The sequence below is a fragment of the Silurus meridionalis genome, chromosome 4 (assembly GCF_014805685.1).
Source record: "Silurus meridionalis isolate SWU-2019-XX chromosome 4, ASM1480568v1, whole genome shotgun sequence".
Classification (NCBI taxonomy): Eukaryota; Metazoa; Chordata; class Actinopteri; order Siluriformes; family Siluridae; genus Silurus; species Silurus meridionalis.
This window is the reverse complement of record NC_060887.1, coordinates 38,653,319-38,671,152: the sequence shown is the minus strand read 5'-3', so window position 1 is coordinate 38,671,152 and position 17,834 is coordinate 38,653,319. Positions and strand designations below refer to the sequence as shown.

Genomic DNA, 17,834 nt, shown 5'->3' with positions numbered 1-17,834 from the left:
GAGCCTAGCATGTCTTAAAGCACGATCCTAGCATGTCTTACAGCACGAGGCTAGTACGTCTTACAGCATGAGGCTAGCATGTCTTACAGCACGATCCTAGCATGTCTTACAGCATGAGTCTAGCCTACCCTAACATGAAACAGTTGTTCTTAGCTTCTGGCTCTCAAACAGTGGTTCTACTTTATAGGTTCAAAGACAACCACTGTCCTGATTTTGCAATCTAAAATATCCAGAATATTTTCTGTCAAACATTTTAGACGTCCGTCTCACAGTGGCTCTGCTGACTAGCCAATAAAAATGCAGAATGAATTGACATATCAGTCGACGTGACGTGACGCTAAAACCTTACACCATGGAGGCAAAAAGAGCTAAAAGAAAAAACGGTATGTTTGATTGCAATAGGAAAAGGAAATCCGGTGTTGTGACATGTCTTCTACCTGATACCATAACCAGAATAGAATAACCGCATACAAAACAATACTGCATGGAAGCAAAGGCCAACACTCCTAATGCGTGATTTATTTTGCTCTAGTTGTTTGTCATTAGCGCATACTGATAATTACGTCTTCGATTCTTTTATGCTAAACTGCATTATAACTTATGATTCAATAGCCGTCATCGTACAGTCTACATTTATATTTAGGGCAGACGCCCTCATCCAGAGAGACTGGATAAGCCTCGTTTAAGTGCTCAGCAGCGGCAGCTTGGCTTTGCTGGCATTTCAACTCACAACCTTTCGATCAGAAGTCCAATGTCTTAAATATAAGCTACCACTTCCCACATACCTCTCCAGTGCAGGACATGAGGGTGATCTTTTCAGTGAACTACAGTAGCAATGAAGACAGTAATATTACAGGTAGTTCCACAATTACAATAGTTCAACTTAGGATTTTTTGATCACATGATGACAATAACAAGAAATTTTTTAATATTTTCCCGCAGCAAGAAAACAGTAGCGGGATATGCTCCGCCCCCAAACATCGCTCGTGCTGCCACATACTGATCGTGCATAACATTATGACCACCCGCCTAATATTGTGTTGGTCCCCTTTTGCTGCTACACAGTTGCGATCCGTCGCGCATCAACGGCATGAACTTCTTCAGCTAATTTGAGCTACAGGAGCTCGTCTGTAGGACCACGCAGACCAGACTTCGCACCTCGCGTGCATCCATGAGCCTCGGCTTCACCACTGTTCCTTCCTTAGAGCCCTTTAAATAGATACTGACCACTGCAGACCAGGAACATCCCACAAGAGCTGCAGTTTTGGGGACGCTCTGACCCAGTCATCTAGACGTCACAATTTGTCAAACTAGATCAAATCCTTTCGCTCGCACATATTTTCTGCTTCTAACACGACACATTTAAGGACAAAATGTTCACACGCTACCTAATAAATAAATCCACCCACTAACATGTGCCATGATGAAGAGATCATCAGTGTTCTTCACCGCTCATAATGTTAGAATGTTATGCCTGATTGGTGTGTATATATACTGTATAGTTAATACATTACGGTAGTGTGAACTGCTCTGTTTTGCTAAAATTATGTACAAATCATTACCAAATTGCAGTATACTATCCCATACTGATCAGCATTCTTTAAAACTCCTGGGTAGGATAGGCCTTGTCTTGACCATATTTTCAGGTGGCAATGGGGTCATCAGAACACATCTCCATGGTAAGTAAGGATTGACCTGTATTTGTTTATTTTTGCATAAACCCAAAACTTAAACTTGGGGCTCATGGGGGAACACACTGTCTCTAACGTTGACCATTCATATGCTGGTCCTGTATTGGAGGGAACATGGTAGCTCAGTGGTTAAGGAGTTGGTTGGGCGCGTTATGAGTTCAAATACCAGCACCATCATGCTTCAGGGCCCTTGAGCAAGGCCCTCAACCCTTCACAGCTTAGATGTGTAAAGAAGATAACTGGAAGCTGGATAATGGAGTCTACCAAAAGCTGTAAATGTTGCTCCTGGAGTTGTGCTGCTGGAAAAGTAACGACCTTCTGAACCGTGAACTATCAGTAAACACGAGCAGAATAATGAAGCTCTTTTACCAAGTCATTCATCACATCATTTCATTTTAAGAGCTAGACAGAGAGCGAAAGAGAGAGAGGGAAGAGAAAACAAATAGTAAAGGTCGAGTGAGCCAGTAGTCCGAGTCCTGACTGATGATCACGCCTTTTAAACGAGTTAACATTTAGGCTCGGATGAGGAGGGACTCTGTGTCTTCTCGCTGAGCTTTCTTTCTGTAGCTGTTCCTGGACCATTCATCATCATGGCCCACTCATTTTTAATACAGTTACTGCGAGCCGTGCTTTCTGCTCGAACTGCGTGGAGACGGACGTTAATGACGCTTTGACAAATGGGATGTGGACCAGCGACGTTAAAGCACAACGACGCAGACGGACGTCCATACAGACCGTGTGTGTCTGAGTGTGTGCTGCATTTCTCCGAACCTCTTCATGCTTCTTATCTTCCCAACAACAGAAAGAGAAAGAGAGAAAGATTGTATATCATTCTTATTCTTTATCTCCGGTTCTATTGTCTTATGTCGTCAATTTTTCCTCCGAAACTAGCCATTACAACGTTGTAGATCCTGCAGTTTGTATTATTTACTTTGTTTATTCTCCATCTCTCTCCTTCTCTCTGGTAATTCAGCAGTCGATACACACTGTGCAATGCATTATCTGTCTCACAAGCCCGTGTAGAACAAGCGCAAAGCAAGAGTGGGAGCAAGTGTGCTATCAAAGTCAGACGCTTCTACAAAAACCGATCCTAATGTCCAACCTGCTGAACAGAGCTACGAAAAAGTTCCTGTAATACACAACACCTCATTTAATGTTCTTTTTAGTGCATGTTCTTCGTATTTGGCTTATAAACCACCCCACTTTTATCAGTGGTGGTGCACCAGGACCAGCAGAGAAGGACCTGGTGCACCACAACTGAAAAAGAGGGTGGTTTATAAGCCAAATTATTATGTATTCAATTATTCCGAAAAGTCGATTCTGAGTGTCTGTGTATCTTCAGATTTCTATCCATTCAGATGTCAGCCATCACATCACGTGTTGCCGGGATTAAAAGAACCTGTCATAAGGCCAGCAATGCATTTTTTTTAGATTAAACTCTATGCTGCTCGACGCTGTTGTTTTAACCAATCAGATTGTAAGTCGGAGACACTGGGGGCCATCTAGCAGGTGTCCGATAACATTTCAGCATTTTCGTGTCCTTTAATTGGATGGTCAGAGAGCGCACTAGTCAGGGCTCGCAAGCTGCATCTGTAGCAAACTGCGCAAGATCAAATATATTCATGCGGATTTAATAGCTTTCACTGACAGAGGAAAAGAAATCGATTTGGTTACGAGGATGTTTACAAGATTTAAGAAAAGCCGGACAGCGTGCACAAACACAATTTGCCTTTTCAAATCCCCAGGAAAACCGTAATGCATGGAGAGAAAAAATGCACGAAACCCCAGGGTCATTTTACGCGGTTAATAGTAATATTTCTGTTGGAGATGATGTACGTGACTGCACTAAAAGGAGACGTGTTAAATTGTGTTCATTGAGTTTCTTGCTTTACGCCATTCAGTCTCACTGTATGAGATTCCTGTGTGATGCAACACTCTGTTCTACTGCACTTCTCAAAAATACTGATGGTTTCTATAGCTGTGGCGTCATAATGATAGTCAGTGGTGTCACTCAGGACAACACTGAAGCCCTCTGGGGAAATTCACAGGCCGGTGCTGCATTTTGTTGAAATAACTCATGTTGCAAACGTTTTTCTGCTACACCCGGACAAAAAGTAATACAAATTATAAATCTCAGAATGAAAATATACCATCGCGATGTATGGTGCTAAAACCATAACATTATTGGTTTTATAATATGCATTCCTTGCTAAGTTCTAACACCTTGTCAGGGAACCACCAGCCACGCCTCCCTCCTACACTCAGCACACTTGCACAGCCTCGCCTTCTTACTCATCACCTTCACCTGTCTCCAATCTGGTGAAATAAAAAAACTCCCTGAGATGGTATGAGGAAGAATCTTAGAGAGCAACCAAACTCAAAAAGGCAACCCATCCTCATCTGGGTGGCACAGGATATCCATTCATTACAGTTTCATCATTGCTGAGGTTCGCCACTTTTTACTGATGGACACTTGAGTGTAAAAACAATTTATGGCACTTGTAGCCCTGAGACATTGTAGCAAATATAAATTACATTTCCATGGTTCTTAAGCTTAACCCTTCATAGAAACCTCATGGACCTTTTAGGCTGCTCATGTTTAGAAGATCCTCAGAGCACTGAGTGACCTCCAGTATATCACGGATAATCACACTTGTATGCTCGAAGGGATGCCGAAGACCTCAACAATCTCAGATCTGCTATTCTGCAACCGTATTCGTTTCATATTACAAATAATAAGTCAACTGGAGTACATATGCGATCATGAAAACCGCATCTTTGTACTCTACAGACATAAATTTTAAAGCCGGATGAGGTCAAAGAAACAGCTCATTGATATGAATGCCAAGACAAACAGATCCAAATCTTAATCTGAGAGTACGTAAAGAAATTACTTTTTGTTGTTATACAGTGTGTTTCTGAGACTAATTGTCATGTAAGTGCAGCGTAGGAATGGTTTAATTTCATAAATTGGCAGCGAGAAACAGACAAAAGTCAAGCGATTAGCAAACAACAATAAAGCTAAACTTGGGGGGGGGTATATAAGGGGTGATAAAGTGGTTATGGTGAATTGATTAGTCATTGGTTTTGTGAAAAATGTAAAGGGTCACGATGATTCTAGGGGAATGGCTTTTTGGACAAACAAAACTGGAGGAGACTTGATATTGTTTTTAGTCCTGCTTAGCTGCATCTGGCATGAATGTTTTGGTTTGGTTTCATGTTTTGGTTCAGCTCATGGGTCCTCCAAAGGGATAACGATCCCATACAGCTAAAAGTACCTAAAATGGATAATAAAACACTGGATTACCCTAAAGTGTCTTTGTATGAGCCCTGATCTGAATCCTGACAAACAAGAAACGAAAAAAAATATATAAAAATAGGTCGAACACTGTGAAACAAACAATGAAAAAAAAAAGTCTCTGTGAGATGCTGAACACAACAATCCTTCACACGGGGATATTCCAACACAAACTGATCAACACAGAAGTGGAGACAAATGAACAAAAATATTCCTAAAGACCTGCACCAACAACAAAAAAACAGCGGTGGGGCCATACACAAATCAAAAGACATGTTTATGAGAACAAACAGTGGAATGCTGTACACTCCAGCTAGCTGCACTTTGCTAGATGGGGCTATTACCTGATGCTAATGGTACTGAAGCAAATAGCCAGTATTAGCTAGCTAGCATAATGGGGGTATAAACAATTCTTTCACTACAGTTTAGTTCAATATGTACAATGTAAACACGTGGAACGTGTAATTTGTTACTAGTCTTTATTGGGCCTTGTGGCTTACTTGCCGTTTTCGTAGTAGTTTTGTTACAGGGTCGGGTTGCTAGCCCCTATTATCCCCATTCCCACAACTCAGCACCCATGGGGCTTAAGGGCCTTGCTCAGAAGCCCACGAGTGACAGGTTGGTATAGCTGGGACTCAAACCCGTAACTCCCAGACCCAAAGTCCAATTCCTTAACCACTAGGCTAGGTTCTTTTGTTTCACAAAGGAGTGACAGCACATTTTTCCACATCTTTAGAGAAAATAAATAGTCCAGAAGCTCGTTGATTTCTAATGCTAGCTGACTTGTTGCTTACAAAACACATACTTTCATACAGATATCCAAGTCCATTTGTAGAAATACATAACTCAGAGTTCACATCTGTCATTAGAGCAGAGAGGGGAAATGAAACTGAAAACATCATTGCCCGGATATGAAATCTCTATTCTCCCTCAGTGAGCTTTCTAAAGCTCGATAATTGACATAATTCCGTGTGATTAGCCGAAACATCTGCTAGAGAAACTGCGAAGGTTAGTGTGTTGAGAAAAGACGTTTCTGAACCACTGATTTGATTCATTCACGAGGAATCCAGCAGTTGATCCATTGTCTGATCTGAGAACGACCCATTACCGCCACTCCCACTAATCTGTACCACAATGTTCCTGACATGTCGAAGGTTTTGGCTATTACGGAGACATCACGAGACTGAATCCTGGTGAGGCCAGAGTCATTCATGTACGCTGTAATTGGCAGTGATCTGTGACTGGGGAAAACAACCTTGTGAGTATCTGTGTGTGGATGTGACTGTGGTCTGTCTTTAACATGTCTGTCGGTTTGCCTGTTGATGAGTGTGACCTTGTGGACTTACTGGCAATGTGTGGATCTGGAGTGTTTTGACAGGAGCTTTATGGGCTTAAAACATGAGTCAAAAACACATACAAAATAAGATTAACTATAGCGCCATCATCAGACCATTGAGACCCTTGTTACCTGCTTGAATAGGGGGGTTGGTGTACTACGTGTTACCAAGTGTCGTATGCCTGAGACTTACAGTTTGGTCTGAATGATTCGTTAAAGAGAAAAAGGAGATGAAGAAGAAGCAAAAAGGAGAAGAAGAAGAAAAATAAAAAGATAAAAATGACAAAAATAACAAGAAGAAAAGAGCAAGAAACAGATGGAAAAAAGAAATAAAGACAAATCCTAACAATTTCAATAGGGAAACAGTACCTTTGGTGCTTGGACCTTTTATATCCCGAACAAAATCATTAAGGTTCCAGCAGCTTCAATGCTTGGACCCCCCAAATATCAATCACTGAATCAAATCTCACCAAACCACCAACTATTAGACAATGAGAATAAGGTAGAAACAGCAAAAAAAAAGAAGAAGAAAAGAAAGGACATTCCTATCAATAGTCTTCCAGTATGCCCTAAACCCCTAAATGTTTCACTAAACAAAAAAATTGCTGGTGCGTTTGTTCTACTAACTTCAGTTATTAGTCTGAAAGATAAGGGGTCCAAGCAATAAGGTGCAAGAACCCTATTATATTTGTTAAGATTTTTCTTAAGATTTTTTCTTCATCTGGTTCTTTTTTTTCCATTTTTGAAAGATTGTATGCTAATGCCAGTTCAAACTCAAAAGCCTGTGTTCAACTCAACAGGCACCAACCATGAAACAGGACTATTACGCATATCATTGCTTTGCCAATGTCACGATCTTGTAAAGTCAGAACTGCAGAGGAAATAGCACTCAGTGTGTCATTGTACATTGTACAAAACCAAGACGGAAATTTGAAGCATCTGGACATCAAATTTGAGGTTAAATGCGAATAATGATGCATTTAGTCCACATTCTACTTTGGTGTGACTTTTGTGTTGACTCTGTTTGACATTAAGATAATTTACCAATGTTATACAGTATACACCATCATGATAACAGGTAAAAACCAGGGTTTCACCAAATAAAGTTAAAAACTTTTTAAAACCATAAGATAGAAATTGAAGACCTGCATCACATCAAAAACACACAAACAGATAAGTTGTTAGTAACTGGAATTAACCAAGCCTTAAATTCAGTCTTTTAAGCAAAGTATCGCTAAACTTGCACATCTTCACAGCTGAAAAATTAAATTGAACATTTTTGTCCTTTCAGACTTATATGGACAAAAATTTGTTAACCATAAGAGTGATGTACGCTTTTTATTTACATCCCACATTTAGTCTCCGTTTGCTCTTATAATAACCTCTACTTAGAAATGAGTTTATTAGAGGGACAGCGCATGTAGGACGTTTTGGAGACAAGGTGAGGGAGGTGAGATTGAGATGGTTTGGACATGTGCAGAGGAGAGACATGGGGTATATCAGTAGGAGAATGCTGAGGATGGAGACACCAGGAAGGAGAAAAAGAAGACCAAGGAGGAGGTTTATGGATGTAGTGAGAGAAGACATGCAGGTAGTTGGTTCAAAAGAGGCAGATGTAGAGGACAGGGGGTTATGGAGACGGATGATCCGATGTGGCACCCCTAATGTGAGAAGCCGAAAGAAGAACAAGAAGACTCCAACAAGATGTTCTATTAGATTTCTGTGGTGATTTGTATGGGATTCATTCAGCCACAAGGGCGTAAGCGAGGTGAGGAGACCAGTCAACATTTACATTTATCATGTTCCATAGGGTTAAAGCTCTACAGCCTTTGTTCCCAGGGGTGCTGTCATGCTGGAGAAGGTTTGGGTCTCCTAGTCATGGTTCCAGTGTAATGCCACCCTATTTTGTACAATTGTGTACTTCCAAATAGTGGTAATAGTTTTTTTTTCTCCCAATTTGATCATTTTGCCAGGTTTCACTCTCTCCTGAGTATCAGAGAAATATAATGAAGGTTAGCGTGATGTTTTTCCCCTAAAACTTGCTTACACCTTAAAAGAAAGTGCTAATAACATCATCTTCTTAACAAGAAAAGAAACTCGTGACACCCGTGTCTGTCCTCCGTTCTGAACAATGAGGGTTGAAATTCCATTTACAGGAGACGGGACACAATAATGGAAACATCAAACCGGGATAAAAAGCTGTATCCAAAATTGGGTGGAGGTGCTCATCAGAGAAGATGTGTGGTATTTTACGTCAGCATCAGGTGTTTAGAAGAAATGACATGGCGAGCACAAATCAAAACCGGTTGTTCTGACCTGCTGTTTGAGATCGTGCGCTCAGGAAAAGCAGCGGATGGACAATGAGATGAGACGAGTCTAGAAAGGACGCGGCGGTCTCTGGCAATCGTTTATAAAGCACACGCACATATATACACACAGAACAAGCTGAGAAAGCCAACAAGGTTCCTGGACAGGCATTAAGCACTGAGCCTGAGTGTTTAGTGTTGTGAATAGAACCCTGGTGTGTTCTCCACCATGCTGTGACAAAAAAAACAAGACTGAGATCATCAGAGGAAACGCCAAGATTTGGACAAACAAACCAAAAAAATAAATGCTGAATGACACATAATGGTTCACACTCGTGCTCTGTGGGTGTTTCTACACTCATTTGATCCATGAGCACATTTCTGACTGATGGACATGAGGACATTTTCGGACCTGCATTCAGCAGTCAAATATTAACTACATTTACAGCATTTAAAGACGTCCCTCATCCAGAGAAACTTACAAGCCTTGCTCAAGGGCCCAGCAGTGAGAACCTGGCAGTGTTGGGATTTGAACTCATGACCTTCTGATCCAAAGTTGACCGGCTTAACCACCGAGCTGCCACCTCCATCAATTAAAGTGAATGTTTTCATTTCATTTGGATCCATTTAGGACATGGGGTCAGGGGTTCAAGCCCTATAGAGCTGCGACACTATTAGAATAAATGTGAAGGCTGACTGCACCCCAGGCCTCCTCACCTCACCTACATCAGTACCTGACCCTACCTACTAATGCCAGTGTGGCTGAATGAGCACAAGACTCCTCAAAGTCAAGTGGAACATCTACCCAGAAGAGTGGAAATGATTATAGCAGCAAATAAGGACTAAATGTTTAATGGCATTTTGGAAATACAAAGCCAGCGTTGAAAAACCATGTCGCTTCTTAAAACTCGTCTTAAAACTCCAAATCAGTCGCCTGTTTTGAAACATTTATTGGACAATTGAACGTAAACTCGCAACTGAATATCTCTGTCACGTGAATGAGATCTAGGCGTTGCAGGAGGAAAGCTTTGCGCTGAGACGAGACACCTGCTGAACAAATGGACGTGACAGCAGGGATTTGGCTTCTAGTGTTACTGTTAAAAAAACCCAAGGCGTTGAGCAGATAGGATCCTGACGTCTTTGTGGAACAGAGGCAGCTGAATGACGGTGTTCCAGAAGTATCCGTGCCGTTTCTCGGGATTGTTTGGGGATTGTAATCAGTGAGACAACATGAAGGACAGCAGATTGAGGTGGTGTTTCGGTTGAAAAGGGGTAATAAGTAGTGATGAAAAGATCAGATAATTTGAGTGACTTCTTCAAAATCCTTTTTTCTAAAAACATTTAGCTCAATTTTTATAATAATGTCAAGACTTTAAAAAAGACAAAAAAAAGAGATCTATTGCATTTATACAGATCTATGCGTCTATGGGAGTCATGAGGCAAAAGAATGAACGCCTGGGACCAGATGATTCATGAGATGAACTGCTGAATTCTGTTTCCTGTACACAACTAACAGAACGTTTTTTTTGTTGCCATTTTGCAACGCTTTGCTCGTGCGCGTCCAGTAGAGGCCTAGTAGAGGTCCAGTAGAGCGAATCACTCTTTAAAACGACTCGTTCTTCCGAGTCGCTTTAAAAGACTCGTTTAAAATGAACGAATCGTTCACGAACGACTCATCACCAGCAATAACTAGCATTACATGCTAACGCCTCTGTCCTAAACCAGCTCTTAAATCAGAATTATAAAGTAAACAATATCGCAGCATTTCATTTCTGCTGGTTTGTATTAATTAGCAGGTGAATAACTGTTGCCATGCGCTTGTTTTAACACAATATCGTTTCTATAGTAACAACTACTGTAATTGTTTCCAGAACCCTGAACACAAATCTGTACAGATTAATTAATTTTCATTTATGATCGTTTATGGAAGGAGTCTCCAGTGTCAGAGCTTTGTAACAGTGGTAACTTCAAAACCATGACAAACATGTCCACAAGGGGCATCAATCAAAAACACACATTTGAAGGCACACTGTTTATCGGACGTCTTTGGATGCTGTAGCGTGAGATTTTCCCTCCACTTTAACTAAAGAAACTCAAACCTGTTCCAGCATGACAATGAAGTTATGCTTTCCATGGGTGGAAGTGAAAGATCACCTTCTATAGAGCTCCAATACCTTCATTAGTACCTGACCTACCTTCTGAACGATTTACCACAAATCTCCACAAAATCTAGTGGAACATCTTCTCAGAAGAATGGAGTTTAGTAGAAGAGCAAATGAGACTAAATGTGGAATTGAAGGCACAAAAAGAAGCACCTACTAATTTTATGCTCAACTTTTTTGCATGTAGTTACTTCAACACACACACACACACACACACACACACACACACACACACACACACACACACACACACACACACACACACACACACAAACATACCCCACCATAAAATAGACTTTCATTCATTCATGTCTGCGTTCTGGTCCTGCAAAGTTTTTCCTGCTTGCTGACCTTGTGCCTGTTTTTCGACCTTGAACTAATTAATGGTTTGTCTTGATGTTCATTAAAGTTGCGTAACCGCAAAAGCCGCCCGAGCCATCGATGCTGCAGACGTTGTGGTTTCTCTTTAGCAGAATAATCCACATTTATTTTCTGAATGATTTCAGAGACAAAGAAGCAAAACTGATGAGGGAAAAAGCAGCTGCTAGAACGTAAGCGCCAACAGGAACTAATAGATGTTCCATGACAGCAAACGTAGTTTTAATGGATAAAATGTATAGATATAAATCGTTAATAAAAAGAAATAATAATCGTTAGTAATTGTTAGTGGTGTAACGGTACACTTTTTCGGTTCGCTGCACAATGTACCGAATGCAAATCCTTTTTACGTGCGGGACAAAGTTACGATCTGAGTCTTCTCACGAGCGCATTAAGTTGCAGGCTGAAGTTCGTTTAGTTTCCGCCTCGCACTTTGAGTGCAGTGTCGCTGTTTTATTTATTATTATTGAACGTGAAAAGATACACAACAATGCCAGAGGGTATAAAAAGGAACTAGAGTTAGCGCAGTGTCACTGTGGCTGCTCGCTCCATACTGAAAAAATACGATTTTAGTGCGTTGTTAAGCTCAGATTTTCATTTTTACGTCAGTTTAGTGATATGGATGTTTTAGCGTTTTATGTCCAGCTTCAAGAATTTCTCTTAAAACGAGAAAACCCTGACAATTCTGCATATCGACGGAGTGAATTAATGATTTGTTAAAGTATGGAGAAATAAGTTGTTAAATAGACCATATCTTTAGAAAATGTAATGTTAAATGTAAAACACACACACACACACACACACACACACACACACACACACACACACTTATATACACATCTATATTACCCAGATAGGGTCTAACAAATGTAAACTATTTATTAAAATTTTCCATCTATTTAATTTTATTTAATCAGTTAAATTCTTTTATAATAAAATATCAATTTAATTAATAAAAAAGAAAAAGTGTATTTTATTTTGATCAAATATTATAAAGTATAATTGTATATTTTATTCAACCAAACGGGCATTTTATTTGAAATAGTTATTTTTAATGTAAACTGCTGATGATCACAAATGTTAATAATAAAAAACGGCGTAAAAAAAAACCGACAAGCAATTTTACGTTTAGCAACCCACCCATAACAGTACCGAAAATGCCAGACATCAGACATCCAGGCATCATATACCCTCATCCTGTCCTCGGTCTCGTCCTGATTCGTGAGTCACACGCCGCATTACACGGTGTCGCTTCGGCGCTCAGACAAACTCCAGCTTATATTTAGAGCGTTTCCTGCAATCAGAGTGTAACGAGGGGTTGCTGACCTCTTGTCCACGTAACTGCGTAATCACATGCATGAAAAAGATGACAGGAAAAAGAAAATATGACAGGGAAAAAAAAACCATGCTGGACAAACGTGGCCCCTTTTGTGAGGTTTTATCGAAACAAACAAAAACATTCATCATTCAATTTTGTGCCAGAGATTTGAAATGAACAATTTGGATTATATAAAAGAGAACAATCGAATGTTCTCGAATGTTCAGCTGTATGAATGGAACAAATGTAAATTGCTCTGGATAAGAATGTCTAGCAAATGCCTTGAAGGTAAATGTATCGGGAGTCCACACCCACTGATACAGGGGGCACAAAAACACCAGATCAAACCAGGGGCCCCCTGATAATAATTTTCAAAATAGGTTTTTTGCCATATTGTCTGATTACAACCCAGAAAACATGCCCCATGTGGGACCCCAGAGGGCCAGCCCAAAGTATGGGTTACCCACACTGAGTATAGTACCCCAGCCCCATTACCAGCATGAAATCCTGGGAACGTGTAGGCCCCACACTAAGGAGCACATCTGGGGCCATAAGTCCACACCCAGCACAGAGTGGTCAGTGGAATGTTGTGGGCCCACAGGGGCCACACTTAGTCCCTACTTTGAGCTGGGCCACTGGGGTCCTACCTGGACCTGATAATATGTAGTCAAAACATGAATTCCAATCAGATCCAAATTCAAATCCCAGCCACTCCAAGAGGCCACTCCTGTGCCCCTCAGCAAGGCCCTTACCTCATAGCTGCTGAATTGTATGAATAAGGTAAACGTAAGTCGCTCTGGATAACGGCGTCTGCCAAAATGCCGTAAATGTAAATTTCACACAACATACCAGAGCCCACAGTGGACTGAAATGACCCCATGTACATGGGCTACAAAGAGGCAATGTTTGCCTTGTAAATCTCTTTAGAAGTAAGAGGTAGAAAACAAAAAAGCTGAGCTTCCTGCACCGCCATTTCTGTCTTCTCCTTCTTTTGTCTGGTCCCATTATGGGTCGCCACAGCGGATCATCCATCTCCATACCCTGTTCTCTACATCTGCCTGCTACCTGCATGTCTTCCCTCACCACATCCATGAACCTCCTCCTTGGCCTTCCTCTTTTTCTCCTACCTTGTGGCTCCATCCTCAGCATTCTTCTACTGATATATATGTTTATATAATGGGTCGACTTTTTGTAGGATTTAAAGAAGAGTCAGCACTTAATATTGAATTATTAACACTTTATTTTTACAGTAATTTATTTGCCCATTAAGTGTATCAACATTTCCAGTGAAAGGAGTAAAAAGCTGAAGGCCAGGAGATCCTTCAGCGTTACAAAAGATGGATTATTTATTATTTATTTATTTATTTATTTGCAAGGAAACACACTCAGGTTTCTAACCTCTGTATCTGAATGCTTTTTTTCTTTCTTCTTCTCATTTTTCTCCCAGAAGGAATTTGCAGACGCATGGGTCTACCCGTCGCTGGTCTCCTAACAGCACTAGTAGACTGGGTGAAGAAATACGGCGAATAAATAAAGCGTTTCTGAAAGACAGGCAGAAACTACGGCCTCGGCTCCTGCTGAGAGAACGCCGTGACACATTTCTCTACGAGACACGGCGACGAGGCGAGGGTTTATGAGCGGATCTGAAGCGGAGCGTCGAAGGATAAACAGTATGAAGTGGAGAGAAAGACGAGTGCAGGACACTTACGACTCCTACGTCTAGTTTCCTCAGCTGCACTTCATTAGGAGTCATTTCTGCCTTCCAATGATCACACTGCCTCATATTTCTGATCAATGATCAATTTATTATTTAGTCTAATGATAGATAGATAGATAGATAGATAGATAGATAGATAGATAGATAGACAGATAGACAGATAGATAGATAGATAGATAGATAGATAGATTTTTTATAGTTTATTTTATATAATTATTTAATTATAACTTTACACTTTCATTTTTATTCTTTTTTTTATCTTTTTATTTTGTTTTTCATCTTAGCCCACTCTTTCATTCTCTTTAATTTTATACTTATTACATTATTTTGTAAATGTTTTTCTACTCCTTAATTCTTATAATATATTTTTATTCATTTTATTTTATTTTACTCTTTATCTCATCCTTTATTTTATTTTCATACTTTTTATCTGATAATTTTTTTTCTATTTAATTATTTATTTTGGTTATTAATTTTCACTTTATTTTATTCTTTGATTTTTTATTGTTTTTTCTGCAAACTTTACTCTTTAATTTTTATACTAATTCTGATTCATTTTTTTTACATTTTATTCCAATCTTTATTTCTCATCGTTATTGTCTTTTCATTCGTACGACACAACTCATTTTTTATTTCTTTTATTTCAATTATTTATTGAATTTAAACTATGAATTCTACTATTTTTTGTTGTTCTTTTTTTTACTGTTTTAGTTCACTCTTTTATTTGAATTAAGTTTTTAATTTGTTCTATTTTATTTGGTCAATGTTATTCTTCTCTTTAATTCTTGTATTGATTTTAATTCATTAAGAAATATATTTTACTCTTTAATTCTCATCCTTTTTTTTTATCATTTTTTATTCAATTTATTTTACTTCATATATTTATTCCATTTTAACTTTATTCTATTCTTTCATTTTTATAAATTTTAGTTCAAATTTTCAATAATCGTTTTTTGGGTAAATGTTTTTCTACTCTTTCATTCCGATCTGCTTTAATTATTTTCTTCCCTTTTTATTAATGAAGGTTTTATTGCATTTCGTGTTTATTCTGGCTAATTTTGTTTTTTTTTCATTCTGTTTCAGCTCATGGACCAGTCGTTAGAAAACCACTGCACTCTCGTACTGTGTGGCTGCGATTTCACGTGAAAACGTGGATTTGAGTTCGAGGAAGTAAAAAGGAACGCAGGATGATGTGTACAGGATGTGAAGAACGAGCAAAACGTGTTTTTTTCATTATTTTAACCTTTTAACATTTTCTTCAATTACACGCTTATTACCAGTGTGCAGGCAGTGAGAGAGTGTGTGTGTGTGTGTGTGTGTGTTAACATTCTGCTTTAAAGAGCAACAACAAATAATTAACCGTTTACAATCCATTCTATTTCCTTCTCTCTCTCTATCTCTCTATGGCCAAAAGTTTGTGGACACCTGACTGTGGCTTTTATAATAAGCTCCACTCTTCTGGGAAGATGTTCCACTAGATTTTGTGGGGGTTTGTGCTCATTCAGCCACACTGATGTAGGTGAAGGATACTAGAATTGATCCTAATAGCGTTGGAGCTCTATAGCAGCAGATCCTCCACACACATCCAACCCATGGAAAGCAGATCTTCGTGAAGCTGGCGTTGTGCACAGGGTTTGCGTTGTCATGCTGGAACAGGTTTGGGTCTCCTAATTCTAAATTTCATTCCAGGTTCTGTACATCCTCAACAAACACCGTGTGCCTCGGATTTCTGGTAACGGTTTGTAGAAGAAGCACGTGGCTGAAAAAGTCAGGTGTCCCAATACTTTTGAGTGTATATGCACAGCGTAAAATGCTGGATTGTGATTGGCTGGGAGAGGTTCAGGTGTGAGTTCAGAGCGTTGAACACACAGGTCCATACGGAGTGAGACAGCTATTGTAGATGTTTCCTAAAGACCCTCCTGAGCTCCACTGGAGGAGTTTTGCATGTGAAGGAACTTCTATGGTGAATACAGGGATTTCGATAACAGGATCACCAGATTTGGAGAAGAACTGGAGAAGAACACGGGCAACAGAAGGAGAAACCAGGAGTGAGATGCTGAGGTTTTTTGTTTTGAGGAGCGGTGAGAAGGAGCATTTATAGCTGCTATAACATCGAGCTAAAGAGCAGAATATTATAAGAGCCGCCATATTGAAAACTTTTACCTTCTGAAAATTTTGAAATATTTCTTTCCTCCACTAATCGTTATGACTGTATGGAGAATTTGGGTGAAATACTTTAAAATCAATAACAAAATCAATTAAAATATAAACAGGTTTTGAATGCGAGATGATTTTTGTGAATGAAATGATATCTAAAAAATATTTCTCCTGCAAGAGTTAATCCAGATTTGGTGGATATGTGCACTGTGTGTGTGTGTGTGTGTGTGTGTGCGTGCATCAGCATGTCGACCTCCTATAACATGAATAGGAGCAACAGTTTGCGTGTGTGTGGCCGCGCTCGCGCGTCCGCCGGTCTCTAGTGACACTGCATTTTCCACCTCATTCTTTTTTTCATATTTTTTTTTTCTTCTTGCAAACGCTCGCGCACCTCTGCGCAACAATCAGACCTGCAGTGAGATTCTGTCTCCACGCACGCACACATACGCACACACGCACGCACGCGCAAGTCACGAGGCCACCGTTTGCTCCACTATTGACCTTTTTTTTTTTTTTTTGAGTCAAACTTTAAAGCCGACCGTCGCGCGCGTGCACGTGCACGTTGCAGCCCCGCTGTGTAACAAGGCTTAAGAGAGGAATACGGAGCGCGCGCGTGCGCCTTCTTGTTCTTCACGTGCAGTCGCGGAAATCGCGCAAAGTTCGCCAGATACATTTGTAAGATAAAAACGGTGCATCCTAATAAAAATCATGATCATCATTCAGAAATAATACAGCGTATAGCCCGGGTCACGTGACACTCACGTGTAAAAGACTCCTCGACTGTAAAAAAAAAAGAGCGCACACAGAAAGGTAATAAACGCGTTAACGGAGGCACGCGCTCACCATAGAGGGACACCATCCGTACACGACGAGGAGGAGGACAGGAGTCGGGACGCCGAGCAGCGCGCGCATCCTGCCCCGAGTCTCGGTCCTCCGCTTCTGCCTCCTTTCCTGAGGGTTCTTGCTCCGGTGTAGCACGGTGTGTGTGTGTGTGTGTGTGTGTTGGTGCAGGTCGGTGTGCGTGGCGCGCGCAAAACGGACCGCACTGACGGGAGCGGCGGCGATGGGGGCGTCGCGCGCGCTGAGAGACGAACGCGCTCTCCTGATCGGAGCGATGGCGCCGACCGGACAGGAGGGAGGTGGAGGTGGAGAGAGAGAAGTCGGAGGAGGAGGAGGTAGAGAAAGAGGAGGAGTGGATGCACGCGAATTGATTACCGAGTGAGTTAGCGCGCGCGTTCTCTGTGTCTCTCCCAGTGCACCTGATGATTATGATTAGCCAATCAGCCAATCGCGTGCCAGCAGGGCAAAGCAAACATCAAACAAATAAACAAACAAAGAAATAATATTAAATCACTGAGGTAATGTTCAGATCAAAGTTTAGAAGGTAAATTCATCCATCCATCCATCCATCCATCCATCCATCCATCTATCCCTCCATCCATATATCCATATGGGGGGGTTTGACCTTTGA

The 17,834-nt window shown here is 40.5% G+C and overlaps 1 protein-coding gene across 1 annotated transcript in view; it reads right to left on the bottom strand.

The window, feature by feature from the left end:
- The window catches only part of olfm3a (olfactomedin 3a), a 51,012-nt gene extending 33,422 nt beyond the window's left edge, over positions 1-17,590 (bottom strand). Inside the window, exon 1 of the mRNA XM_046847099.1 lies at positions 17,207-17,590. Within this exon, the coding sequence (XP_046703055.1) occupies positions 17,207-17,275 (69 nt within the window). The 5' untranslated portion in view covers positions 17,276-17,590. The remainder of the gene's footprint in view (positions 1-17,206) is intronic.
- Positions 17,591-17,834: the final 244 nt, after the last annotated feature.